Raw genomic sequence first — 26,126 nt, forward strand, 5'->3', positions numbered from 1 at the left:
TTCTACATTATGATGCAGGTGTCTAAACACAGAGATGCTCATCTCATTTTTCAAAATTCTTTAAAAAATTTCTAGGCAAGGGGGAGGTCTCTGTGAAACATTCCATGTGTCACTTTTATGGAAAGAAGGTATGAGAGTCATCTAATTAAACTATTAAGAGGCACAGGGAATGAGAGCACAGTCCAGAGGTTCAGTAAAACATCGCCAGCCCTGCTCAGAAAATGAGCTGGGCTACCGCCAGGGTGTTCTGCAGTCAACCCTGGAACTGCCCTTCTGCCTTCTGCCTGGGGGGGTCCCCTCCACCCCCTCCAGACTTAACACAAAAATGAGAGGCTCCAACTACTGGAAATGTGTGTGCTGGAGACTGGTTGTGGGGGAAGGCATAGCTCAAGTGGCAGAGCACACGCCTAGCACGCACAAGGCCCTGGGTTCAGTCCCCAGCACCTCCTCTAAAAATAAATACACATACAAACCTAATTATCTCCCCCCTAATAATAATAATTAAAAAATTTTTAAAAACTGTTTGGGAATATTTGGGTTTCCTTGGTCTCCTCAGCGTGAGAAAGCTTCAAATATCCCTCTGAGATTCAAAAGTTCCTACCACATATTCCAGGGAAAAGAAAAACAGGGGCGGCTTCATTACTGTCATTACTTAACTTCGAGGTGGAACTGGAGACGTCCTGTGGGTCCTGAAAATGGCAGGGCTGCCAAGGAAGCGTTCACTACATCTGCGCAAAAGTCACACAGAGACTCAGGCAGGATGACAGGGTGCAGTAGGCAAGAGACACAGTTTGTGGTTCATTAAAACCTCCAGCAAATTTCCTTCTGACTCCTGGACATAAATACTCTGGTTTACAGACTCACAGGGGATGAAGAGAAACTGTCTGTGTATTCCTCTTCCCCTCAGTCTGAGGATATGCACACAATTGTGTGGCTTTACATACCCGACGTGCAAAGTCAATCAGACAACAGAGCCAAACAATCCAGGACGAGACAGATGGGTCCACAGGACGACAGGAAATCTGAGAACAATCAGTGGTCTTACAAACCGAACAATAAGAACACAGCTTAATAGGAAAAAACCCTCACAATAGCAGTAACAGTAATTTTACAGACGCTCAGATGGCTCTAGGAAGTACGTTTTGCTTTGTTTTTGTTGGTGGTGGTGTCATTTTGAAGCAGACAACACTATACCACATCTTATCATTTCTCTTAGAAGAAAAAGTTAAACTGCTTTGTGTTCCACCAGGGTTGCCTAGAATGAAAAAAAAAAAACACACAACCAAAAGGCAGAGGTGAAAGTGTGGGAGACGGCGGGGGAGGGCGAGCAGTGATTACTCAGAGCGCTGATGTGAAACAGGCCTGCCCAGGGCCGAACCCTGTCAATAGGTCTCGTTCTTCTCGCCCGGGCCGTTCTCAAACTTTCCAGCCGCGCTGGAACATTCTGCACCAGCAGCCGCACTCACTTCCCCCTCACTTCCTTGCCAGGTCTCCCAAGTGATAGGGCCCAGCTGCACAGTGTGGGAACCCAGCAGGGCGAGGGCTCCTGGTCTCCGGGCCCCCGGCCCCCGTATCAAAGCCCCCCCTCCAAAGATGCTTCCACAGACTGAAGACAAATGTTATGGCAACTGAGAACCTGCAACCAACGTGAGAGGCTGACACTTAACTCCTCAACACCAAGGACCTCACAGGCTAAATTGCAACAACTCGTTCACTGGGAACACAACAGATCTGGGATACATTCCAGGCGGGGTTCAGTCCTTGTTGCAGAAAACGTGTAATTGTTCCAGCTGTGACTCTTCTCAATTTAACTTCGCACGTGGTTGGTGAGAGCACCCATGCCAGGCTAAATGCTGTAACTGACGTTTTACGTAAGCACCATGGCTTTGGCCGCGGTCTGCTACCTTGCTCTTGCAGGAACTCGCCTGGAAGGCAAGCAGCCGCTCGGCACGCGAGGCATGGGAGGCAGGCGGGGCAGGGGGCCAGGATGAGGCCCCCGGTCCCCCATGACTCTGACCTCGGGGACAGCCTCTTCCACCAGGCCTACCAAAACATGTGCAAACCCAACAAAATAAGGAAAAGACCATAACAGACTCAATTTTCAAACCACACTGATTTGGTCATTTCCATTACAGGGTGTTTTATGGATCAAACGGTGCTTCTAGTTTAATCAAGTGACCGGAGGCAGAGAGACTCCATCACCGGAGGACACCCGGAGCCGGGAGGAGGGGCAGGACGCAGCGCAGGGCTCCCTCCGGCCTCTCGCGGGCACGCGCACGACTTGGGAAGCGGCGCAGCGCGGTCTGGGGGTGGACTTGGGCTGGCGGCTGCAGGCCAAGTGGGCAGGAAAACTGCCCCGGGCCCAAAATGCTCAGATTTCGGGGGTGCCTGATGCCTGTGGCCCAATCCACCTTGGGCGCCGATGCTCGGCACCTTCCATGGAGTCCTCAGAACTGTTCCAGGTAAAATTCACAGTAGTTCCAGAAATAACCGAATCATACCTTGACTGAAGTATCAAATTACCTAAAATTGCACATTTGTAAAAAGCGGAAGGAAGCACAGAGAGTTTCCGAGGAGACTGAAATAAGCCCTCACGGCCCTCACGGCCACCACGTCCACCACGTCCTCCAAGTCCGAAACGCAGGTGCCAGGCTGTGTCCCTTCCTGCCGAGGAGAGACAGCATCGCTCTTCTCTCTTCCAACGTGGATTCACTTCTGCCCAGAGGAACAAAGGGCAGGGCACTTTCTTGTGCGCAACTTGAGGACCTGGTCCCCGAGCTGCACGCCCCACTGTCCTGCGTGTTTCTGGCTCGCACCGTCTGGCAGCTTCTTCAAGCAGAGGAGCTGGGTAGTATTGGGCTAAAGAAGGCCACTACTAAAGCGAACCCCTTTGTGTAGACCATCTCCAGCAGCAAGAAATAAACACCGTTCCGTAAGTGGCAGGGACGTTCACGGCACGGCCTGCGCGCTTCAAGTCCGTGTGCTCGAGTCACTCTAAGGTAAGCATCTCTCCAGCTCACACCAGCTCCAATACCAAAGTAATCTGCACTTCCAGTGGGAGATGTACACACACCTCAAAGACTGACAGACATTGTTCTGAACTGGAATGAAAACTTCCATGGGAAGATTAGCCCCTGCGCGGGAAGAAGCCTGAAGCAGAATATATCTGAGAAGTGCTTCCACCTGGCTCGCATCCGTGGCACAAATCACTGGACAAAGTCTCTGTCAGACCCACAGAATTCAAAGACCACAGGGATTAATTAATCCAACTGTCACTTTACAGATCAGGAAATTGAGATTCACAACATTAAATGTTTAGTGAGAAAGAAAGAAAGAAAGAAAGAAAGAAAGAAAGAAAGAAAGAAAGAAAGAAAGAAAGAAAGAAAGGAAGGAAGGAAGGAAGGAAGGAAGGAAGGAAGGAAGGAAGGAAGGAAGGAAGGGGAAAGGAAAGGAAAGGAAAGGAAAAGTCAGTCTCCAAACTCTCAGATCTCAGAATTTTTCACTAAAAAGTACTACAAAAAGATCTAAAATGAAGACCCTGGACTAAAGCCTACAGTGGAGAACCACCTGAAACACACGCACATGACCAGAGCGAAGAACAAGAACGCAGCCGACGATTGGTAGGAATGCGATAACCAGCTGACTCCCTGGTAAACAGGAACCAGGAAAACGCGGACATACCACTATTGAAAGCACACAAATAACTCCCATGTCTTGTAGTCCTTAGAGATGAAAATCACTTCCCCATAAAAGCTGCTGTCGCCAGAGCACCAGCTTGCGCGTCCTTTGAGAGGAGCACAGTGACCCAGAAACGTGACCAACACCCTGCGCAGCAGCCCAGGGCTGAGCCACCCCGCCCGGAACCCGCCCCCACCGACCCTCTCGCTGGGGAAGGAGCCCCTCGGCAGGTGCTCAGCCGGCACAGGCGCCGCCCACATGCGTCCGGGGCGACAGTGGCTCTGCTGCCACCACAAGACCGCCCATAAACCGCGAGGAGCTGGAAGGCCAGAAGCAGCTCTAGACGCAGGCCCAGTACCTCCTGGTCTACCATCTCCCTGAGTACTTCCCCCAAGCATTTTCACAATTTCTCTAATGTTAATCTCAAGTTAACATGCAGGTTCAAAAGATTCTAACGTTAAGTCTTGTGTCCAGTGGCAAACTCAACATAAAACATCACAGAGGGGAGAAATGACCTAAGAGGTTAATTTCAGAAAGAATATTTTCCCAGTTTGATAGGTTAAAAAGTGATGTTTTTCTTTCTGTTTTCTGCTTAGTATTAATACTGAAAGGTTTGTGTTTATGACCACAGACAACATTTCTTCTGGGGCTTATTTATTCTTATCTTTTATGTTTCTTACGCATTTCTCTAGAAGGCTGTATTTTGCCAGGTAGCTTGTCCTTCTCTGTACCTAGAGCATATCTAACATTGACTAATGTTTATCTCCAACAAAAGCCACTCAAAAAATACTCTGAAACAGATGAGCAGATCTTTAGTGGCAGAACACCCACAATAACCTGATTTAAGACACACGTTCCTTTCAAACTGAAAATGACTGTTGTAAACTCTTAGTTCACTGAGCAAAGAATGAAAACACCAGAACCTGACCTCCACGCGGCACGTGCAGTGCCCCGGACCCCGCACGGCAAAGTGAATTTCTGCCACGCGGGCAAACACTGTAAGAGCGAGCTAGAAGGAAGAGCTACTAACGAAGCACAGAAACATAATTTTAATTTTTAATTTTAGATAATTAGGACAACACACACTCTCCAACACAGCCCCAGAAAAGTCTCAAAGGCCTCAAAAGTCACGTGTTAGAGGCGTCCGTTGAGCGCCTGCCCGTGCGCTGGCGCACGCGACGCGCATGAACTGGCCTGCTCGCATCCGCGCGAACAGAAGCGCCAAGTACTCGAGGACCGCCTCCACTGTGTTCTTGAAATGCAAGCTCCTTCTGTCCGAACCTCTGGGCCTTTTCTCTCTCCCATTCTTGACACGCACGCTGGCTCCTGTCCTGCAGGGATGTCACTACAGTCGGCGATGACAATGGTAAGAAGAGGATGCTCTCGGCATACGCCCGCTGCGCTGCGAGCGCCGTAGGTCTGCTAACCTTTCCATCTTCACAGTGACCCCGTGGAGCTGGCACTGTTGTCACCTCCACGTCACAAACAGCCACCGGACAGCCAGCACCCGCCCACGACCCCAGGCAGGAGCCAGAGTGAGGATTCACACTGTTCAGGTTTGTCACGAATTAGTCACACGGCAGTCTGCTTCACTGATAGGTTCAGTCACCCCACACTGACGGGCCCGCAGACGTGTCATCACAAAACCCGGTCTCCGTAGGATGCACTAACAACGCATTGTCACAGACCAGTGGACAGGGAACGTCCGCCTGGCCGCAGGTGTCGGGGAAGACAGGACCAAGAGGAGAGGAGAGACTGCGTCCCGGCCCCGTTGCTCTGACAAGGATCTGGGAGGCCAGGCACTCCCCGGCCCAGGGAGGCTCAGGCCCCTACACCTGACAGACATCAGCAAGCCCACACGTGGGCAGGAAGCGAAAGCATCCATGTAACCTGCACAGTGCATCAACGTGCTCTGCTCGCAGGGACCCCTGCAGACGCACAGCCCGGCCACAGGCAGGGCTGGGGGGTGACAGACAAGGTCCAAAACACTGCCCACCCACCTTCATCGGTCCTGGATGGCGCACGGCCCTGGGGACATAAACACCACCCCAAGCGTGAAATCAAGGAGGGAAGAAACAGGAGAAACACAAGACGCACATCCCTGTCAAAGTCCGTCACAGATCTGCCTAACCGGCCAGGTCAGTGCGCTGTGAGTAGCGCCTTTCAAGCTGAGAACAATGTACTAACTGAAGGTCTCTGTAACTCAAGGCTCCAAGTACACTGACAGAGATTAGTTCAGATCTCTAGGGAAATCAGCAATAAATTACCAGCACACTTCATGCTTAAAAATAATCTTTGCAGTAAATATATATAAATTAAAATTGGACAACAATTGAAAACAGAGTTTCTCTCCTTCCTGTTCCCTTTCTCATTATCTCTCAGAGCGACAGTCCACACAACTAGAGGCTGTTTCTCTGCAAATTTCATGCTTACGTAGTTCTACTCATCCAAGTGATTTACAGAGGAAATGATTTCCTGCAGGTACTCTAACTCAAACAGAGCTGCACTCTGTCCAGCGTTCAAGGCCATGCTTAATGAGAAACTTTAAATTTGGAAGAAAAAAAAACCTTAGTACTGAAAAGAAAAGAGTTATTAAATTTTAGCATTTACCTGATTTATTAACGTTTCCTAGTGCATTTCTTTTTATAATTTGTGTCCTGGCTAACGGAGGAAGACAAAACAAATGTCCTTTTGTCTACTGGCTTTAAAAGGTCATAGGAGTAACAAGAGGAGACACGTGCTGACGACTACGTACCCCCCATGTAACGGCACGTTCGCCAATCAGGTTGACACTGAACCGTCACTGCTGGTGACAAGCAGGATTTAACCATTTACAAATATTCTTGCTGTCTTTACCCGTTTCCTTCAGGGATACAACTAGTTGGTGCAGTCCAGCTACAGCTGTCCCTGTCCCACGTGTGTGCTGTGACAGAAACGTCACCACTCGGCACCCCGACCCACCTCTGCAGAGCCCCGCCAGGCTGGAGACGCTGTGAATCACAGAGGAAAGACCCAGCATAACAACTGTGGTTTGTAGAACTTAAAGCCACTGAACGGCAGACGGAACTCAAGCCCGCGCACGGGAGTGCACGTGGAGACACCTGCGAGTGTCCACCCAGAGAGCTGCGTATCACAAACCTAATGAAGCCGACACTCAGAGCCCGGGGGCCAGGGGGACGGCGCGGCGTGGGAGCGCCCGTGACCACCGGGTCGCTGCTGGTCTCCGTGCGGTGCGGCGTCTGCGGGCAGGTGCTCCCCGGACAGCGCAGTCTCGTGGACAGGAGACCTCTATTTACTTGTCAGCTTTTCTGTATTACGCATTAAGGTTCTGCCACTCAGAGAGGCATCAAAAAAACACTCTGGGGGGAAAACCACGTATGTAAGAGGACATGCCACATCATGCTCGCGGCCCTGCCTCGTGTCACTGCCTTCCAGACGCCGGTCCCTACACAGACCAGGACAAAGGTACCGTCTGCGGGTCAGACTCCGTGGGCTTCTGCTTCTGGTTGTTTCCATCTTGTCATTTTGTCGTCTTTCACAGCCACGGGGCTCAGCTCTCACCCAGCCGTGCACCTCTAAATCTCCACTCAACAGGACTGAGAGGAAACATTATCAAGAATCCCCACCACTGAAGACCAGAGTTTTGTAAGGGTGTCGAGGGGTGGGAGGTGATTCTCTAGGTGAAAAGTGTCCACTCGAGTAGGAACTGGACATGTTCCCCATCTTGGTCACATCAGCTCCAAACTCCCAACCGTGCCAGGGCCCCAGACTGACCCCACGTGTCCCTAACCCTGTCTCACCTGACTGCAACCACCTTGCGGTCCAGTCTTGTAGTACCTAAATATCTAACTGCGGCGTTGCTTCCCAGACGGTCTCCCTCCTGATGTGCATGACTTGTGCAGGGTATCTGACTATGTTTGTAGACCTGGATCGTACATTCAGAAAAACTGGAAGTGGTTCCTTTTCCTACCAGAACACTAGGCTTAAAGTTCAGATGGGCTCTCACCCTAAGCCACACCTTTTAATAGATGCAGTTAATTCAAGCTTACATTATAGCACATATGTTCTTCGAAGTATTTATTTCCATCAGTTAAGAATACCTTACATTTCCGTAATTCTTGATTGCTAAGATAGTCCTCCCATTCGTATCTCACAACATGCGGGTGACACAGCTGGTATCAGCCCCATTTTTCCACGTGAGAAAACTGAACTTCAGAAAGCGTAAACCCTCTGTTCAAGGTCACACAGCTAGTCAGGGAACTCGGCAGTATGGGAAACCGATTTGTCTGGTCTGCGCTACAATATTAGTCCACAATACATCTCTTTCAATCGAAATAAAAGTATTTCAACCACAATAAGATGCCACAGCAGGTTTTTTAAAGCTTTTTAATTAACTAATACATGCATATAAAACTCATATAAAGTTTAGTAAAAACCATCTTTAAATAAGCATCATCAATGACGTTTGCAACAATCCACCATTAAGAATGACTGATTACAACCAGCCCTCCTTCAAGGATGCGGCACAGAACACCCTGTGTGTGCGTATACATGTGTGTGTCTGTGTGCTCACTCAAAGGGACTTTCATGCCATTATCCTGAGGATAAAAAAAAGTAAGTCTGTAGTTTGAATGTGAAAAGCAGATCCCGCAACAACCAGTCAACAGGTAAACATCTATTAAATCTAAAGGAACGTGCAACGCGATACAGCAAACGCAAGTCGGGGGAGGCGCGCTTCCTGCCCTGTGGATTTATGGTCTAGTGAGAGGACAGGAGTCAGCACATCCTCGTCACCAGCACCACCGTGTCAGTGCGGACACTCATGCCATGGACGCCGGGATGTGTGAGGCTGATACCGGCCAGTAGAAATACTGTGACCATGTGTCATTTTACATTTTCCAGTAGCCAATTTTAAAAAGGTAAAAAATCTGTAAAAGTTAATTTTAACAGTATGTTTATTTAACCCAACGTATCCAGAATCCTATCAGACCAGTACTGTTAATGAAAAATTACTAACGAGATATTTTACGTTCTTTTTTGTATTAAAGTCTTTGAAATCTGTTATTTTATACTTACAGCACATCTCAGTTCAGATCTAAATTTTCTTTAGAAATACTTTTTCAGAAATCTATATTTAGATTTCATAAAGTTGGCAGTTGAAAAAGTAAATCCACATACCCAGGTTGTATCAAGTACATATACTTAAAATTCTTCCAAAAACTGAACTCAGTATCAAAAAATCACTTTCCTTTAACATTAGTATACACGTTGGCAAAATTGATTCACTTTGTTTTAATAAAATCTGATCTGACTTTAGAGCAAAAGTCTATCAGCTTAAAATCCACATCTGCTCAGTGAGCTCAATGACTCTCTAACAACTGTGTCAAGTATTAACTGTGACTCCAAAGGAGCATTTGCACAAATGGGAAAGCAGCTCTGAGAGTGTTCTTCCAGGTCTGCCTAGCTTTTACAGCCAGTTTATGTAACACTATTAAAAATAAGACTTTTCTGAATATTGATTCATGTTACAAAAATGTGTAAGATCATTATTATTGATTTGTATTATGGAAACCTTTCATTTCAACATAATTCTCATACCTCCCTAGGTGAGCACAAACAAGCTGTCCTTTTCTTAGAGCTTCAAATTTAGCTCATTCAAAGGCAGTGCAAACCTAAGTGCCTATGGACAGATGACTGGATAAAGAAGCTGTGGGTGTATTTATTCAATGGAATATTACTCAGCCATGAAAAAGAATAAAATAATGCCACTTACAACAACATGAATGGACCTGGAGATCATCATTCTAAGTGAAGTAAGCCAGAAAGAGAAAGAAAAATACTATATGATATCACTCATACGTGGTATCTTAACAAAAAAAAAGAGGACATTACGAACTTATCTACAAAACAGAAATAGATTGGCAGACTTAGTAAACAATCTTATGGTTACTGGGGAAAGGGGGTGGGAGGGGATCAATTTGGGAATTTGAGATTTACAAATGTTAGCCACTATACATAAAAATAGATAAACAATAAGTTTCTACTGTATAGCACAGGGAACAATATTCAATATCTTGTAGTAACCTATAATGAAAAAGAATATGAAAATGAATATATGTATGTATATGTATGACTGAAACTTTATGCTGTACACCAGAAATTGACACATTGTAAACTGACTATACAATTTTTTAAAAATAAAAAAAAAAGCAGTGTGATACGAGCAAGAAAACATGTATCACTCCATCGTGTTTTCTTTATAATTTCTGACTATGCCGCAACAGTTCCTTGTGTTTCAAGATAGAAAAGAAAATCTTATACTGGAGTAAAAGTTCCAGCAGTTCTGTAAAGCTCATCGGTGACTCCAAGGACGAGCACCGGCAAAGACCTGCGACCACGCCCTCAGCCCCCACCTCCCCCACAGGTCTACTGACTGGCTATGAGTCACTGCTTTCCATGTGCAGACCGATCCATTTTTATATGGTACCTGCGACACTCTTGACAGTTAGCTTCAGAACATAGCAGGATGAGCAGTAAGAGGAATATCAGTCTCTTGTTTTAAAATTCTAATAAATGAAAATATTTGACCTCATATAGCCAGAGAACTATCTGTCATGATAGAAATTAATTCTTTCATATCCATCTGAAATTCTCCTTTGACATATGTAAAACATTCAGAAATATCTATGCTACAAATTTGGCATTTCTGGCCAAAAATTTATAGTATTTCTTGGTAAATTTTGAAATCCTTTGAGAAAAAGGGTGTCCAGTGTATTACCGGGCACAGACTAACAGTCTGTGTAAAGCTAAAAAACAGTGCTTGAAGTTTTAAGTCAACTGATCTTTGATAATGTTAGGGAGACCTTGGATTCTACAGGCAACTGTTTGAGGATTTAACTAAATATCTTTAAATTTCTGTAAAACATTTTTTGTCTGTTCTCATAATTTTCTAATAAAACTTCATTAACTGAAATAATGTCTTTTGCCAACTCTCTAAAAACAGTTTCCCCTTTCGTGCATTAATCCAAATTATTTTATAGTGACCAAAGTTACAAGCTCACATCCTGTTAAAATTTTTTAACTTACTGGATATTTAATTCAGATTTCAGGCAAATAAATGCATTAATTTCTTTTCAGACCTTTGAGAAGAAACTTCTAATCAAATCCACTATGGATTTGTTGAAAATATCCCTTAACATTTTCTGATCTGCTCAGGCCCAGCAAACTGCAGACACAGTTCAGCACGGAAGCCCTGTCTCCCAGCCTCGCTGCTCTGACCGTAGCACCAGCTTCTGTCTCTGCACTCAGTTCTGCAACAGCCGTGTGCCTTTGGTTTAAACTTTAAAATTGGTCTACACTTATTTTAACTAGAAAAATTGTGCAATTATATTTTAATTAAAATTATAAACATCTCATTCAATATCTTGCAATAACCTTTAATGAAAAAGAATATGAAAAGGAATACATGTATGTTCATGTGTGGCTGAAGCATTGTGCTGCACACCAGAAACTGACCCGACACTGTAAACTGACTACACGTCATTAAAAAAAAATGATAAACATCTCAGTTTAACTACCAACACTGTTGTACATGCATCATTGAAAGTCATGCTGTCTACATAAAATAGTCAAATAAATAAATTACAATGTTAGACGGAACACGGGGCAAAAAACTGAAGTGAATAAACTAGTGAAACCACCAAGACCTGCGTAAAATAATCAGTTACACTGAATGCAGTCCTACCAACACGAGGAAGTGTGTTTAACAGAAACACGTTTGATTTTGCTTCCATTTTAAGAATTCCAATCCCCAGTCATGAAAAGCACATCTTCATTGTTCAAGGGCCACATGTGGCTTGGGCCTATGACTGTGGACTGGCTGTGTTCTCAGCAATTTACATTTATTAATGTATGTAATTCTCACAACTCTTTAAAGTATTTAATTACCACCCTTTACAGACAATGACACGTAGGCAGAAGCAGTTATATGACGCACCCAAAGTCACACAGCTGTTCCCCAATGAGCCTGGGACAGAGACCCAGACAGTCTGACTCCAGAGACTCCCGCCCGCTGTCCCACACTGTCCACAGGTCAACAAGGGCACAGAGCCTAGGAGCAACGACACAGGAGGGGCAGGGTGTGTCACACCTATAAACTGGCCCACCTCGCCACTGAAAGTAGGGAGACGGGACGGACAGGAAGGCACAGTGAAAGAGGAGGAAGACTTGAGCGTGAAGATAAACACTGCGGATGAGGGGAAAGCAACCCGGGCCACGGAGGAGTGGGCAGGAGGAGCGGAGCAAAGCCTGCTGCGCCGGAGAGGACAGATGACGGCGAGCGGTCGCGTCACCGCGGCAGGACAGATCCCAGCCCCCGAAGACACGGCCACGGCCCGAGCCCTGCCACCAGTGAATGTGGTCTTACACCAAAAACTGCTCTGCAGATGTGACCGAGGCCAGGATCTTGAGCTGGGAGATGATCTTGGATTACCTGGGTGGGCCCTGCATCCCATCACAGGCGTGCTTGCAAGAGGAAGGCCCAGAGGGATTTCAGGCAGGGGAAAGGGAGGAGACAGTACTGGTGGGGCCACAAGTCGCGGGGTGCCAGCTGCCTGCCCACGTCTGGCCTCCAGGATGGAGAGGGGACAAATCTGCAATTTTAACCCCCTGCATGGGGGGTTGGGGGAGCAGCCCTAGGAAAGGAAAACCATCACCACAGGCCTCTCAGGGCCTCAGCGAGCAGGGCAGCCTGGGAGTCAGCAGGCAGAGCGCCAGGAGCAGCGTGTCCCAGGTCCCTCGGTGACAGGCACCCACGCCCTCCAAGGGCCAAGACAGCACCTGTTAGCACTCCGCTCTTCATGGTCCCCAACGCAGCCAGGGAAACCCTGACCCGAGACACACTCTGGAAGGCACGTGGTTCAGGCCGGTGAGCATGAGCTGCACACAGACACATGACACAGCACCACCGGAGGCTTCCGAGAAACACTCGCAGGAGCTCCCCACTTGGCTGAGGAGGCCTCGGACGACACAAGGCTGGACGCCAGGTCTCCACGGTGCGGGACCTGCCACCCTGGGAAACGCAATGCGTAACAGCACAGGAGGCTTCTCTGCCCGTATCTGCATAAAACCACCAGCTCCAGGAGGTGGTTCCAGTCTTCTAAGGGACACTGGCAAACTAAAGTGACTTCAGACAATGACAAATGAGACACGGCGTAAAAGAATGGATACTGTTGTTCCCAAAGAAAATATTCAAGGGGGGACAAAATAGCAGTGCCTTCAAGTAGCTGAAGGACCAAAATGAAACAGAAAAACTGGGCTACGAAGGAGGACCAAAAAAAAGCCAGCAATGAAGTACTCCAGGGAGTGGGGCGGGCCCCCAGGAAGCCCTCAGGGACACCTGCGCGAAGGGGCCCGGCCAGCCTGGAGACTGCGGGGCAGGCCGCTGGCTGCACAGCCATCACGGGAGGAGACGGCCCTCGCTGGCAGGACCTGGGCCCCAAACACCAAGACACTTCCTCCGCTCTAAGACCCCACGCCCCGAGCTGGCCGCAGGCCTCTCTGTCACACACATGCGTCGCCGGAATACTAACTGAAGAAAAACTACTGTGCTGAACCAGGGGTAGCAGCCATGCTGTTACTAAGCTGCAGCACAGACACTCACCCACTAGAGCGGCCGCCCCTCACACGCCCACGGGGTGGAACCAGCCGTCACAAAACCCGCAACAGTGGCCCGGGGCTGACCGTGGACTCGGATGGGCAGGAAGACTGCGGGAGGAGGAAGAATTCACACCACGTGCAACACCCTCTGAACGGACAGCAGGTCCCCAGGCGCAAAGAACCGCAGGACGAGGGGAAGGATGAGCAGGTGGCCAGGAGCCGCTCTCCAGCCCCTGGACCTATGCAGCTGCCTGCAGCTCCTTGGGGCCCAGCGGCCTCACACCCACCCCGCAGTCCCCCAGGGTCCGCTGGGCACCTGCTGCAAACTCTGACCACACCCGGGAAGTCAGGCTCAGCTCTACCTGCACTCCATGCCTGTCCCTGTCTCTGTCCTTGTCTGTCCCTGTGTCTGTCTCTCTGTTCCTGTCTGGCCGTCTGTGTCTCTCTGTCTCTCCCTGTCCCTGTGTCTCTGTCTCTCTTTCCCTCTCCCCCTCCGTCTCCCCCACCCCCATCAGAACACACATGTGGGTCCCACTGGTTTCAGGTTAATAACATCCACTTGGCAGCAACTGTCTAACAGGTTAACACTCAACAATGGGCACTTGTATTTTCTTGCAGGGTGGAGGTAAATCATGGCATGTGAACAAAGACCTTATTATGTAAATTTTACTGTATGTTTACTACAAGCCAGTTTCAATTCTGTTTTTGTCTCTAGGCCTTAGGACAAAGAGGAGAAAAAGTTCACATCTGAAGGGACTGTTTTCTAAAAACATAGCACCAAGCTCAAAGAGGGACCAGTCACACACTGAATAGTGTCCCCCTGAGAATTCATATCCTGAAGTCCTAACTCCCAGTATCTGAGAATTCGACCTTATTTGGAAACAGGGTCACTGAGGATGAATTAGTTAAGATGAGGTCACAGTAGAGTGAGGTGGACTCCAAACTACCCTGACTGGTACCCGGCACAGAGGGGAAACTTGGACCCAGACACATGGGGCGACAGCAAGTGAAGACGGAGGGAGAGACAGGAGAAGCCAAAAGATACCAAACATGGCCCATAAGCCACCAAAGGCAAGAGGACAGGCCTGGACAGACCCTCCCTCGTGGCCTTAGGAAGCAGCCAACCCTTCAGATCCCTTGATCCTGGACTTCCAGAGCTGTGAGTTTTCAGAACTGTGCAAAAATAAACCGTTGCTGTTTAAGGGACCCAATCTGTGATATTTTGCTCTGTCAGAGCCCCAGAAAACTAAGGTAAGATGGGAGAGAATGGGGAGCGGCCAGGATAGCTGTGGCGGTGCCAGACAGGGTTCAGGAGGAGCCCCATCTCCCTGCACCTGCGGCTGGCTGTCAGGAACCACAGGCTCCAGGAGGCCCCGTCCTGCTCCCAGGGCCCTGCCTCCAGCTGCACGGACCCGCTCTGGCTTCATCCATCCCTCCCCAGCTCCACGGGCTGCTCCTTCTTCCTCGACCCTCCTGACCATCCACCTTCCATGCCCCCACCAAGCATGACGCCCATGATTTGAGATGTGACTTTGACCATCCTTTCTTCAGAAAGTGCTTCCTGACCTGCTCCGCCCTGGCTGGGCCTGGCTTGCCCGTCCGAACCACTCAAGCACTCAGCTCTTTCCTTGGCAGCTGCTGTCACCTCCCTTGTGTGTCACTGCCGAAGGGCTGCAGCCCCCCGTGCGGGACCACAGGGCTGGGAGGACAGGCCCACGACACAGCGCGGGCTGGGACCCAGCACGCTGTTCACAGGCACTCAGAGCGCCGCTCGCGTCTGCTCAGGAAGCAAAGCGCAGTGTGCGTGCTGTCTCGTCTCAGGCCCCGTCCTCCAGCAGACATGCCCCCACCCTGCCCGCCACTCACGTACCAAAACCGTCCGCTGGACGCTTTGGTCTCCCTGCCTTAGAACATGGAGTACACATGGGCCTCTCTCTCTCTCTCTCTCTCTCTCTCCCTCTCTGTCTGTCCACCTGTCTCTCTCTGTCTCTCTGTCAACAGTGCTGTCCACTTGCACCTGCCTTGCTGGGCCCTGCCTGGTCCTCCCGCCTCCAGCAGCCAGGCCACCCTGCACCCAGCACACTGGGACAAGCGGCTGGGCTACTCCCACAACTAAGGCCCCTTTCCAGCAAAACTGAAGCAGAGCTCTCTGGTTTCAAGGCAGGGGAGCTGTGGAAGGACTTGGAAATGGGGGGGAGGTCCCCTCCATGCTCTTGGCCTCCCTGCCCTGGTGTCACATCCCCCAGCCCCCGGCCCCTCCAGGCCACCAGGGCCTCTCCAGTAGACCATTGAGAAACCACGGGTCCAACTGATTAAAGCTCAGTTTTCTAGTAAAGAACTTAAAACTCTCATTTAACTATCACTCCATCCCAACAGCCTAACCAAATAAAAAGTGTTTCCTGCGAGCACGTTTCACACCCTGGCTCCCAAAGGCCACACGTATCTCTTCACTCTTTCTTTCGTGCGTCAAGTATCTACTGATGTTCCAGATGGAGTGTCACAGAGAAGCTTTGCACTTCAGAGGATGAGAACGTGGGCGAGGAGAGTTGTGTCGGTGTATGTGCTAACAGTAACAGCAGCAGGCAGCACTTCCCGCAGGGCAGAAACAGCAGCCCTGCTCTGTGGGCGCCAGCCCCGTGAACAACCTGCAAGCGGGGGGGCGGGGGTATCTCAATCTCCCGGGTGGGAATGAAGTCCTGGGGAGGTGAGGGCAGGTCACACGGCTAGGAGGAAGCACTGCACAGAGTCAGAATGAGATGTTCTGACCGCTGCACCCCATGCTCACAGCAGCATTGTTCACGACAGCCACAACGTGGAAACAGCCTCGGTGTCCACTGACGGACGAACGGATAAAGAAGTCCTAGTGTACACACAACAGAATATTACTCAGCCACTAAAAAGCAGGAAACCTTGCCATTTTTGACAACATGAGTGGACCTTGAGGCCATTATGCTAATGAAATAAAGTCAGACACAGAAGGACAAGTACTGTATGATCTCACTTACGTGTGGACTCTTAAAAAACCTCCTAGAAAGAGATCAGACTTGTGGTTGCCAGAGGCAGAGGGTGAGGGGACGCAGACTGGAGGACGGTGGTGGAAGCTACAAACTCCAGCTACAAGATAAACACCAGGGACGAACTGTGCACCCGGTGGCTACACCGAACGCTGCTGTGTGCTGTACAAGGGAGCTGCTAAGAGAAGGGATCTAAGAGCTCTCGTCACAAGGGAAAAACACCATTTTTTTGAGATGATGGACGATAATTACACTCACTGTGGTGATCATGTCACGATACATGTGAGTCAAGTCACCTTGCTGAACATCTTAAACTTACACAGCTCTGTGTGTCAACTATAGTTCAGTCAAACTGGAAAAAAAACAGGTGTTCTGTATTCTTTGACTTCGTGGTCAGTTAGGTACGGCCATCGCATACTGTACAGCATAACGTTTATGAGCAAAAGGCACACGGAACTACCCAGCGCAGGCCCGAGTCACAGTGTGGGCCCCCCTGGCTTTGGCAGCAGGGGCACTCAGGGGGCTTTAACCAGGACTACTATTTTTTTAAGTTAGAGGAAGACTAACCCAGTTTTCATTTTATCGTCATTATGCTTCTTAAATTGCATAGATATTACACATTATTTTTCATGTATTGAGTATTTCCTAATTAAAAATAAAGCACATGGCATAAAACAGGCCCTTAATAAATGGTAAACATTATTCCTTAAGAAGGAAGAGATTAGGACAGGCCAGCAGGCTGGGGAAGGGAGCCAATGGAGAGAGACGGATGGACAAGCAGAAGGGAAGAGCAGCCGTCGGGTCCAGCCAGGGACCAGGCTCCAGCGGAGATGGAAAAGGCCGGGTCTGAGCGGGACAGACAAGGTCCCCCCAGGCCGGGAGAAAGAGGAGGCAGGGTATGTCGAGAACTAAAAAGCAAGGTGACTCGCTAAAGGCCAGCAGCTCAAGACTGACCGGGGAGCTTGAGGAAAGAGGTAGACTTGGCCACTTCTCGTCAGGAGAGCAGAAGGCCGACCACACAGGGTGGCCACCGTGAGCCCGAAGGAGCCTGGAAACTCTGAGTAAAAAGGGAGACCGTATACGTACTTGGGTTACTTTTTCCCAGGAACAGTCAGTCATTTCAGCACAAGCAAGGTTAAAGGGAAAAAAAATAGACTGATTCAGGGCTGGAAGTTTGCAGAGAGGGAAAAAAGAAGGACCAGAACCAAGGAGCTGACAGTGCTATTCCAAGAATAGTTCAAGTCACTGGTCACTGGACGCAGAGCTGGAGAGGGCAGCAGGGAAGCCCAGACAGGACAACAAGCAGGAACGGACCCTTGGCGGCACAGCTGCTCTGAGGAGGCTGGAGAACGGGCACAGGGGGAGCGCGTGCAGACCAGCCGGCGCCCAGGCGCGGCGCAGGTGACGCCCAGGTCAGAGGCGTGCCGGCCCGCGCGACCCCCTGCCCCCCGGGACCGCCAGGCTCCACCCACCCCGACCCCGCCCCCCCGGGGCGCACGGCCGCGCCCCGCGAGGACTTCTCCGCCCTCGCTGCCAAGCCACGGTGCTGCCACGGGACCCGAAACCTGCCTATAGTCTCCGCAGTAATCGCAGATTTCCCCCCCCAACTTTTCATCTTGAAAAATTTCACATCGACATCAAAGTCGATGAAACAATGTCCAGTTTCTCACCTTCGCCCTGTCTCCCTGCCTCGGGCACGCGCGCCCTCCGGCGGGCGGGGCCCAGTGGGAAGCCAGAGGGAGACACAACACTTCACCTTCATGGTACGTCCTTGGCAGGCAACCTCTAAAGAGATGGAAACTCTCCTGTGACCTCAGTACTGTTAAAAAAGTCAGCTTTTAAGTTTCCCAACTGCCCTCAAAATGTCTTAGTAGTTTTTTATTTTTTAACCCAAGGCCCAGCCACAATCTGCACACTGCACGTAACTGTTAAATCACTAAGTTCAACATCCGTGAAAATGCATGGCTTCAGGATCCGTAGGGTGAACAGGACTGATGGAAAACCGGAAAAGCAGTGGGAAGGGAGACTCCGCAGAAAGCCACCTCATGGTTCAGAAAATGGTGGCTGAGCTCCTAAACCAGGGTGGTGATAACACGGAAAAGACAGGCAACGTCACGAGTTTAGGGCAGAGAAAAGGAGGAGCCAGGTGGACTGGGAGGACAGCGTACACTGGGGGACCAGGAGGACGGTGCACACTGGGGGGGCGGGGGGGGCTCACACTGGGGAGACTGGAGGACGGCGCACACTGGGGGGACTTGGAAGAGGATGGGGGACACTGGGGGCTGGTTTGGTGGGAAACATAATTAATTTTAGGCATTTTGGGTTTTAGGCAATAACAAAATACTTAAATGGACATGTCTAGTAAGCAACCTCTGGTAATAAAAGACTGGAATTTAATTAAATTACATAATCCCTAATGGCCCCTACAGCTCTTAAAGAGCTGAATTCTAGGATAATATCAGAAAAAGCCAGTCTCTGGGCTCCTTCAGGTATTCTAACGTAATTAACCTCTCCCCTGCTCTGGCGTTCGCGCACACGCGAACCTGCTCCTTAGCCACCCCCTCAAGGAGAAAAAAAATGATCTCTATATGTGGATGTTTGATTTTCCTTTTCTGGCTTCTGCAACGAGAGAGTAGGTTCCTACGGGGGCGTGAGAAACTGTCCATCTTTCCTCGGAGCGTTTTCTACTATAGAGCTGCTTGCACAGAAAGCGGTTAACATTTTCTCTAAATGTAGTCTATATCCAGGAAGAGAGCTAACTGTCAGGTACAATCTGCCAAGATGAATTTGGGGACAGCCTTTTGAAGATGTAAAGGAACTCAATAAGCAGAGCAGAAGGAGACCCCTTGGTAGGGGATGTGAAGACACAAAAGACGGAGTCACTGATGACCCCCCCACGCCGAGAGCTGAAGCTGCGGGACCAGGCAGCAGAAGAATATGCGGTTCCAGTCTGACTCAGGCTGATTCGGCTACTTCTTAAATTTAGAATATCTATATTCTTGTGATATGTTAGTCAAAGGCAGTACTTTGGAGGAAAATAAACATTCAGAAAACTATTCAGTTTTGATGAAAACTAAAAGAAGTTACCAGGTGGCCAAACTGCAAAAATGATGCTCTGAAACAAATCGTGAACAAAATCAAGATGGAAATTCTTAACCTCTGGCCCAGCAGACTCTGTTGAGACTCAAAAAGCCCCTCACTTCAGTGCTGCATGACAGGGGTTGCCAGCCCAGAAGCACGCACGAGATCCTGAACCTGAACTTTCCAGCGACTTAGTCCAAAAGTTTAAGATATTCTGATAATACTCCAGAGGGGGAGGAAAGACCTACACTCAGATTACTGTAACACTGAAACCCTGGAATTAATTATCTCTTGTCTGGCTTTAAGATGCTGGAAACGTCTGCATCATCGTTCCTGGGTCCTCCCTCTGGAGCCCCCCCCCAGTCACCCGTGGAGCCCTCCCCTCACCAGAGACGCACACCGTCACCGTCAATCCAGTGAGGTCAGCAACAATCTTGCAGTTTTCACAGAGATTCAGTCCTTAATGAGAGGCTTACAATGCAGATCACGCTACAAAACGGAACTGTTTCTAAGATTCTCCAAAAAATATAAAGATGCATCCAAGCCTAGTAAAAGTGCTTTAGAGAAAGCCCCCTGAGCACACTAGACAATTCAGCAACTTAGAAACTAAAAGTAGATTTTATGCATAACGAAATAGATGTGTTGCTGACAACACGTCTTAACAAAATATTTATATATTGACTCACATTTAAAATATGGTAGGAGTATCCGAATTTCAAAGACTCCTGTGTCAAAGCGTCTCTGAAGGTTGTATATTAGACATTCTCGAAGCGGGGCACCCAGATCACAGAACTAAACCTCCTGTTTCAGTCCAGTGTTTTGAAACACATTTTTACTATTCCTGGAAGCATTTTCACATTTTTGTCAGATGTTGAGTGAGCAACAGAGTAAATAACGCTTCAAAAGCATTTTTTGAGCAGTGAAACCTTAAGTTCCCTGCTAAAGGGGCTGATCCAAAATAAATTAAGTGCCGGTGTGACTAAGCCGAGAGTGGTAAATTCTGACTTGCAGGGTGAAAACCTCCAGTTAATAGATCTATTCAGGGGCTCCACATGCACTTCGAAGCCCTAAGTAGGGCGGCCGAGTATAAACACCGGCCTTGAAAGCATCCTCGGCGCGGGCTCGTGCCCACATCTAAGGCGGCGGCGGCCCAGGGCAGGGGCTCTCAGACCTGCTGTCACACGGCGCCGGGTCCCATCAGTTTTGTGAAAGAGGTGGCGTTCCCGGGGCTGGGCCTCATGAAAAGCCACGAGCAAGTCCCCGGGAGCGACGTTCGCGGGGAGTGGAAATGCAGCGGGAGAGCAGCGGGAGTCGGCCCGCGGGGGCCCCAAAGCATCCTCGACGCAGTGATGAACCACACAATTAGCCCTGGAGAGGCCCTGGAGGGCAGCCGAGTCTAACCCCTTCACCAGTGAGGAAACCAGGCCTTGACAACACAAAACACAGACGATGTAAAAAGTAACAGAAACTGTTCTACTGCCGCCCGCGGTTGCGTCAGACGCGTAAGGAGGCTACACGCTCTGCATCAGAGCAGTTACCTAACCGGGGAAGGCAGGTAGCTGTTTCCTTATTAATGGGGAAATCCATGGAGAAGACAGCAGTTTGGCTTGAAGAGGCAGTCGGCTTGGCTGACGTCACTGGAATGGATGGAAGGATAACAGGATGGGGGCCTTTTCTATTTATTCCCCAAACTGCTACTGAGCATTGGGCCATTTCTGTGTCTCCTTCTCTTTGGAAACTTGACGGTGAGGATTATACAAGGTGTGTGCCACGAACTGGCTTTGCAGGCACCTGAATGTAGGTCCATTAAGAAAAAACAAAACAAAACAAAACCGCCCGTGCGGCGCGGAGGAGAGCAGCCGCCCTACACACGCAGCCACAGAGCCGAAAGCATTCCCACGCCAGCCCTCCTCAACCCGGGCCCTTCTGCGCTCTCGCGGGGAGTCAGGAAACAGAACTGCTATTTAAAAGTGCATTTACAAAGACGCCTTTAAGAAGCGTCAAAATAAATTACTTTGAAGTGTTTTTCACCAGCACGCCCCCAGCTTTCCCTTCTTTCCTATTTGCTGTTCCAGAGCCCGGCCGGGACTATATTTAACTGACTTTACAAGCTGTGGGCAGATGGAGCGCAAGGCACATCCCCGCCCGCGCCGCACGCAGTAACTGCGCCCAGGTTTCCGTCTAGGAGCTCTCTTTTTCTTTTTTTTTTTTTTTTAAAGTGTCTTCAAAGTACCTTATGCATCCCGGAAGCAGAAGGAATACTTAGAAGGCGCTCTGTGTCGGTCTGCGGTGGAGGGTGGGCCCTGAAACTCACTTTGCATTAAGAACCACAGGCGCTGGAGGCTAACGCCGCCGTGATGCGGCCCCTGGGGTCCGGGCCATGAGTGCTTCGTTACCTCTGCCAGCAGCGCTCGTTCCACCCAGCACACGCTGCCGGGGAGGAACAAACACTTGTCAGCGATTTTCTTTTAGGACGAGGTACAGAAAGACGAACAGTGCTAGGAACTGACTAGACAACAACCAAACCAGAATTTCCCACAGAGGCGAAATCGGTGAGGAATTCCTCCGAGCGGGGCCCGTCCCCCAGGTGTCAGGTCTCCTTCTCCCTGTGACGCGAGGCCACCTCCGCGGGACTGGAGGGACGTGGGCCGGCGCCCACCTGGCTTTGTCACTTACCACGCTGCCCTGTGGGAAAATCGCTTCCTGCTTTTGGCTTTAGTTTTCTCAACTACAAAATTAGAGCTTGAATTCGAAAGTAATCTCTGAACTTACTTCCACCTATAAGGAGCAATTATTTCAGATGAATAATGCACAATAATTAATACTAAATAACGTTCAGTAGACTGGATGTTTCTGCAAGCTTTGTAGATATTCACCATATATTGAGTTCTAATCACTCAATAAATCTGAAAGTGTTGTGGTTAGCTCATATTTCTAAGTGGATCAGTTCTTCTTTCTTTGTTATGCAATACCAAATATAAGTTATCGTTTTCCATTCCACAAAAAAAATTATACAGACCACAGTCAGAGTTCACAGCTTCCAACCAGCTTGAATATTTAGCAACTGTGAATATAAATCTGATTGGACCTGCTCTTACACTGGCGAATGTCCCTTAGAGATGCCTGAGTTATCAGTGATACAGCAGGATGTACTGAGACAAGGTATTCTTATGTTTTTGTCTATAAAAGCAAATTAGCTTAAAAATACTATATATTTACTGAAGATTCCCTAAAGGAAAGTATAAATTTCAAAAAATAACTGTCACATAAATTTGAATGAGTCAGAGTGGATTCTGAATAAAGTTCACGATGAATGTGCAAGACAGCCACTGGCTAGCCATGCAGTCTCGTGCAAGTGCGCCCCACCGTCTCACCGAGACTGTGCGACTAGGAAGATGAGCTCTGACAATCAGTGCACCGTAATGTAGAAAATCTCTGAATGCAATCGCTGGCTCACAATAATCCCCAGTATCATTCTTACCTTCAGTATTATTATTAAGTACTGCTATTGACAAAACACATAGAAGACTGCTCCTGTTCTCTGAAAAGGTGTGTACAATATTGTTAATCCCAAACTGGATTTTCCAAATTTCAATCTCTCTCACGCTTTAAAAGCTTTCTGACATTTATATACTATTTTTACTTTTTTCTTTAAATTACCTTGGTTTGTCCTTAACCTCATTTTTAAGCAAAAGTCAACCACAAAAACACATACTAGAAACAGAGGAAATACTTTTTTCCTGAGATAAATTAAAATAATTACATGACTTCTAATTTAAAATACACTCCTTAAAATAGTGCACATTCTCTTACCAAAAGGTGTCAGAAACACTGACCTAAAATGGCATTTGCTGATCTGTGTAGGCTTCCAAATTAAAGTTCGCGTCTTCTGGTGGAAAGTCCACCATATTTATGGGCCACACACAAGCTGACAGGTCAATGTCATAAACATAGACAGTCCTAGGAAATGAAAATAATAATGTAAACAAATACCTAAGTCCATGTCTTTATTTCCTTATGATTTGGTTTTATTTCTTTAAAAGTGGTACTTAAATTCCTTTTATTAAACAGAAAACTATATTCAAAAGGACCTTCCTTAAAAAGCTATTTATAATCAAAGTAAATTCAAAGTATTTTATTGGTCAAATTTAGAAAGTATTTAAAAGATAAGGATTTCTTCCTGCTACAAATGAAGACAATTAGATGAGAAAGAACATAAAAATGATCATTTTGTAGATGATGTAATTGTACACCTAAAAAACAAAACTCTTTTAAATTAGCTGGTTACAAAATTATTATTCAAAATCAAGAGTTTTCCAATATAAAAACAATAAAATTAAACTGGGGGGAAATATCTTATTTATACTAGCAACAAAATTTAAATACCCAAAATAGAGTTATATATTAATAATAATCACATAAAGAAAGCTTTAAACTCTTCAAAGATGTATAAACAGAGGTCTTTTCAAATATTCTAGGATAATCCTCGCCCTTGGATTAGAAGGTTTAACATTACGACGATATCACTGAGCCCTAATTAACCTTAAATTTGATTCAATGCAGATTATAGGTTTTTGGACAGAAAGCAGCAAAATTATACACTAGAGTCAAATAAACATGCAAGAATAATCTAGAAATTCCAAAAAAGATTAGTAGGAGGGATAAAATCCTGTTGGTCATGAAAATTATGTATCATGAAACATAAGATAGCAAAGAGACACGGTGATGCAACCGAAGCCTGGACACAGCCCCAAACACACAGGAATGCAGCGGAAGGCACAAGCAGCATGTCAGCCGACGGAGGAAAGATGGACTATTGAACGAATGATGCTGGGATACAGCATTTTAGGAAAAAAAAAATTAAGTCACAACCCTACCCCAGTCCTTACACCAAAATAAAATTCAGGCCTAACAAGCAAAGCTTACAAACACTAGAAGATGGACACGTGTATTTATAATCTTAGAGCAGGGAATACATTAAGCAGGATGCAATATCCAGATTGTAAAGAGGAAGACTGATAACTTGACTGATGACAGAAAAATTTAAGATTTCTGTAGGGCCAAAAAATACCAAATCGTTAAAAACAAAATGAGAAAATGAAGGGGAAAAAATTATCTTCAATACGGCAAAAAGAGCGAACGCCCACAAAGAACATGCCCAGAAAAAAACCAAGCAGTCCAGTAGGAAAAAGACGCAGCTATGAACAGGCAATTAACAGAAAATGTATACATAAATAGAAAATAAATGTTACATGCAAGATATGGACCCCTACTCAAAACAAAATAAATGTAAATCAAAACAAGGTATCAACACCATACTTTTATTCAGCTTCATTCATGTGCGTGAACTAGGCTGTTTAGTCCAGCAAGGGGCAGACTTTCGTGTAAAATATAACGTTTATGCAAATTTGTAAAGGATACGTACTGGCTTGCGCATAAGAACATTTTTGAAAAGATGCACCAAGAACTGTAGTCTGAGGGGAGAAGAGCCCACTAGGGGTAAACGTGATGAGAGACTTTCTACAGTTTGATTTCTGCCTTGTCCACGTAACATTTCGCATAAAAAGTCAGAACGTATTTATTAAGGCTGCTTTTACGTTTCCCTGTGTAACTATCTTCCAACTGTTCTTTCCCATGGCACGTTCAACTCCAAGTCACAATCACATTTACTAAAAATTCAAATAAAAAGATTTGATATTTCATGGTAGATTTTAGATACAGAAGTGGAAAACACATGGAGTATGTTTAGTCTTTCTTCTTCTAAGGACATTGGCCCAATCCACATTTTTTTGGACTTAAAAGAAAAATGCCTTGTGAATACATAAAGTGATCCTATTTGGGGAATCTTTCACTTCTATTTCAGAAATTCCATTCAGTATCAAAATGGCACATAAATAAATTTTCTGTTCAGTTCAGATTTCTGTTAATAATTTTCATTAACTAACACACAAAAACAATGTTTGAAAAGCACTCTTATACTCAAAATTAAATTAAGATACTGGGAAGTGGTTAGGATCCATAATTCTGATTTTGGCACATAAACTAGGAAAGAAAGTCAATGACCACAAGTATGTACCAACTCTTTTTCCAACTCAAACTCACTGAAAGATTTTTTCCACCTAAGCTTAGGCCACTCAACATCCAGATGTTTGCCGTCTGGTGCCACTCAAAACTTTTCTCTTGACTAATTCTAAGTTTACAGTATGAGACTAAACAACATATCAATAAACGCATGCATCGAGATGTAATTAAATGAATGATCAGAGGAAAAGCTAAATTTTTCAAACTCTTTATCACTAAGGACCTGAACTTCTAGCCAGACCCAATCCAATGTTGATTTTTATCTGGCTAAAGGCAAGTTCTAGAAAAGTCTATTGAGATTTTTTTTTTTTAAAGTTTAGCTTAGACCAAACCAGACAATTCCAAAGAGTACCGTGATGGGTTGAACCATACGAAATCTGGTCAACAGTTCAGTTACATACAGCTTTTTACCTATTTCACGTGGCTCAACCTAATATTAAACCTTCAAGAGGCTGGTTATTTTAACCGTTCTTTCATAACCTCTTATGTTCTTCAACTCGTAATACATGTAATCACACTTTATGTGTGAAATGTATTTCCCAAACCAGAGGTGAGGCTCATCCTCAAGGACATGGGTGTCAGGCCCTCCCACCACATGGGCACAGGGACTCCAGA

The 26,126-nt window shown here is 47.2% G+C and overlaps 1 protein-coding gene across 4 annotated transcripts in view; it reads right to left on the minus strand.

Moving 5' to 3' along the window:
- The window catches only part of GMDS (GDP-mannose 4,6-dehydratase), a 455,105-nt gene that overhangs the window by 354,513 nt on the left and 74,466 nt on the right, over window positions 1–26,126 (minus strand). Inside the window, exon 1 of one of the 4 annotated variants that reach the window (XM_074347983.1) lies at window positions 3,682–3,726. The exons of the other annotated variants lie outside the window; for them this stretch is intronic. Coding sequence (XP_074204084.1) covers window positions 3,682–3,711 — 30 coding nt within the window. The 5' untranslated portion in view covers window positions 3,712–3,726. Of the gene's footprint in view, window positions 1–3,681; window positions 3,727–26,126 lie in introns of those variants that run through there. 4 annotated transcript variants of the gene reach the window in all.

Source organism: Camelus bactrianus, chromosome 20 (genome assembly GCF_048773025.1).
Source record: "Camelus bactrianus isolate YW-2024 breed Bactrian camel chromosome 20, ASM4877302v1, whole genome shotgun sequence".
Lineage (NCBI taxonomy): Eukaryota > Metazoa > Chordata > Mammalia > Artiodactyla > Camelidae > Camelus > Camelus bactrianus.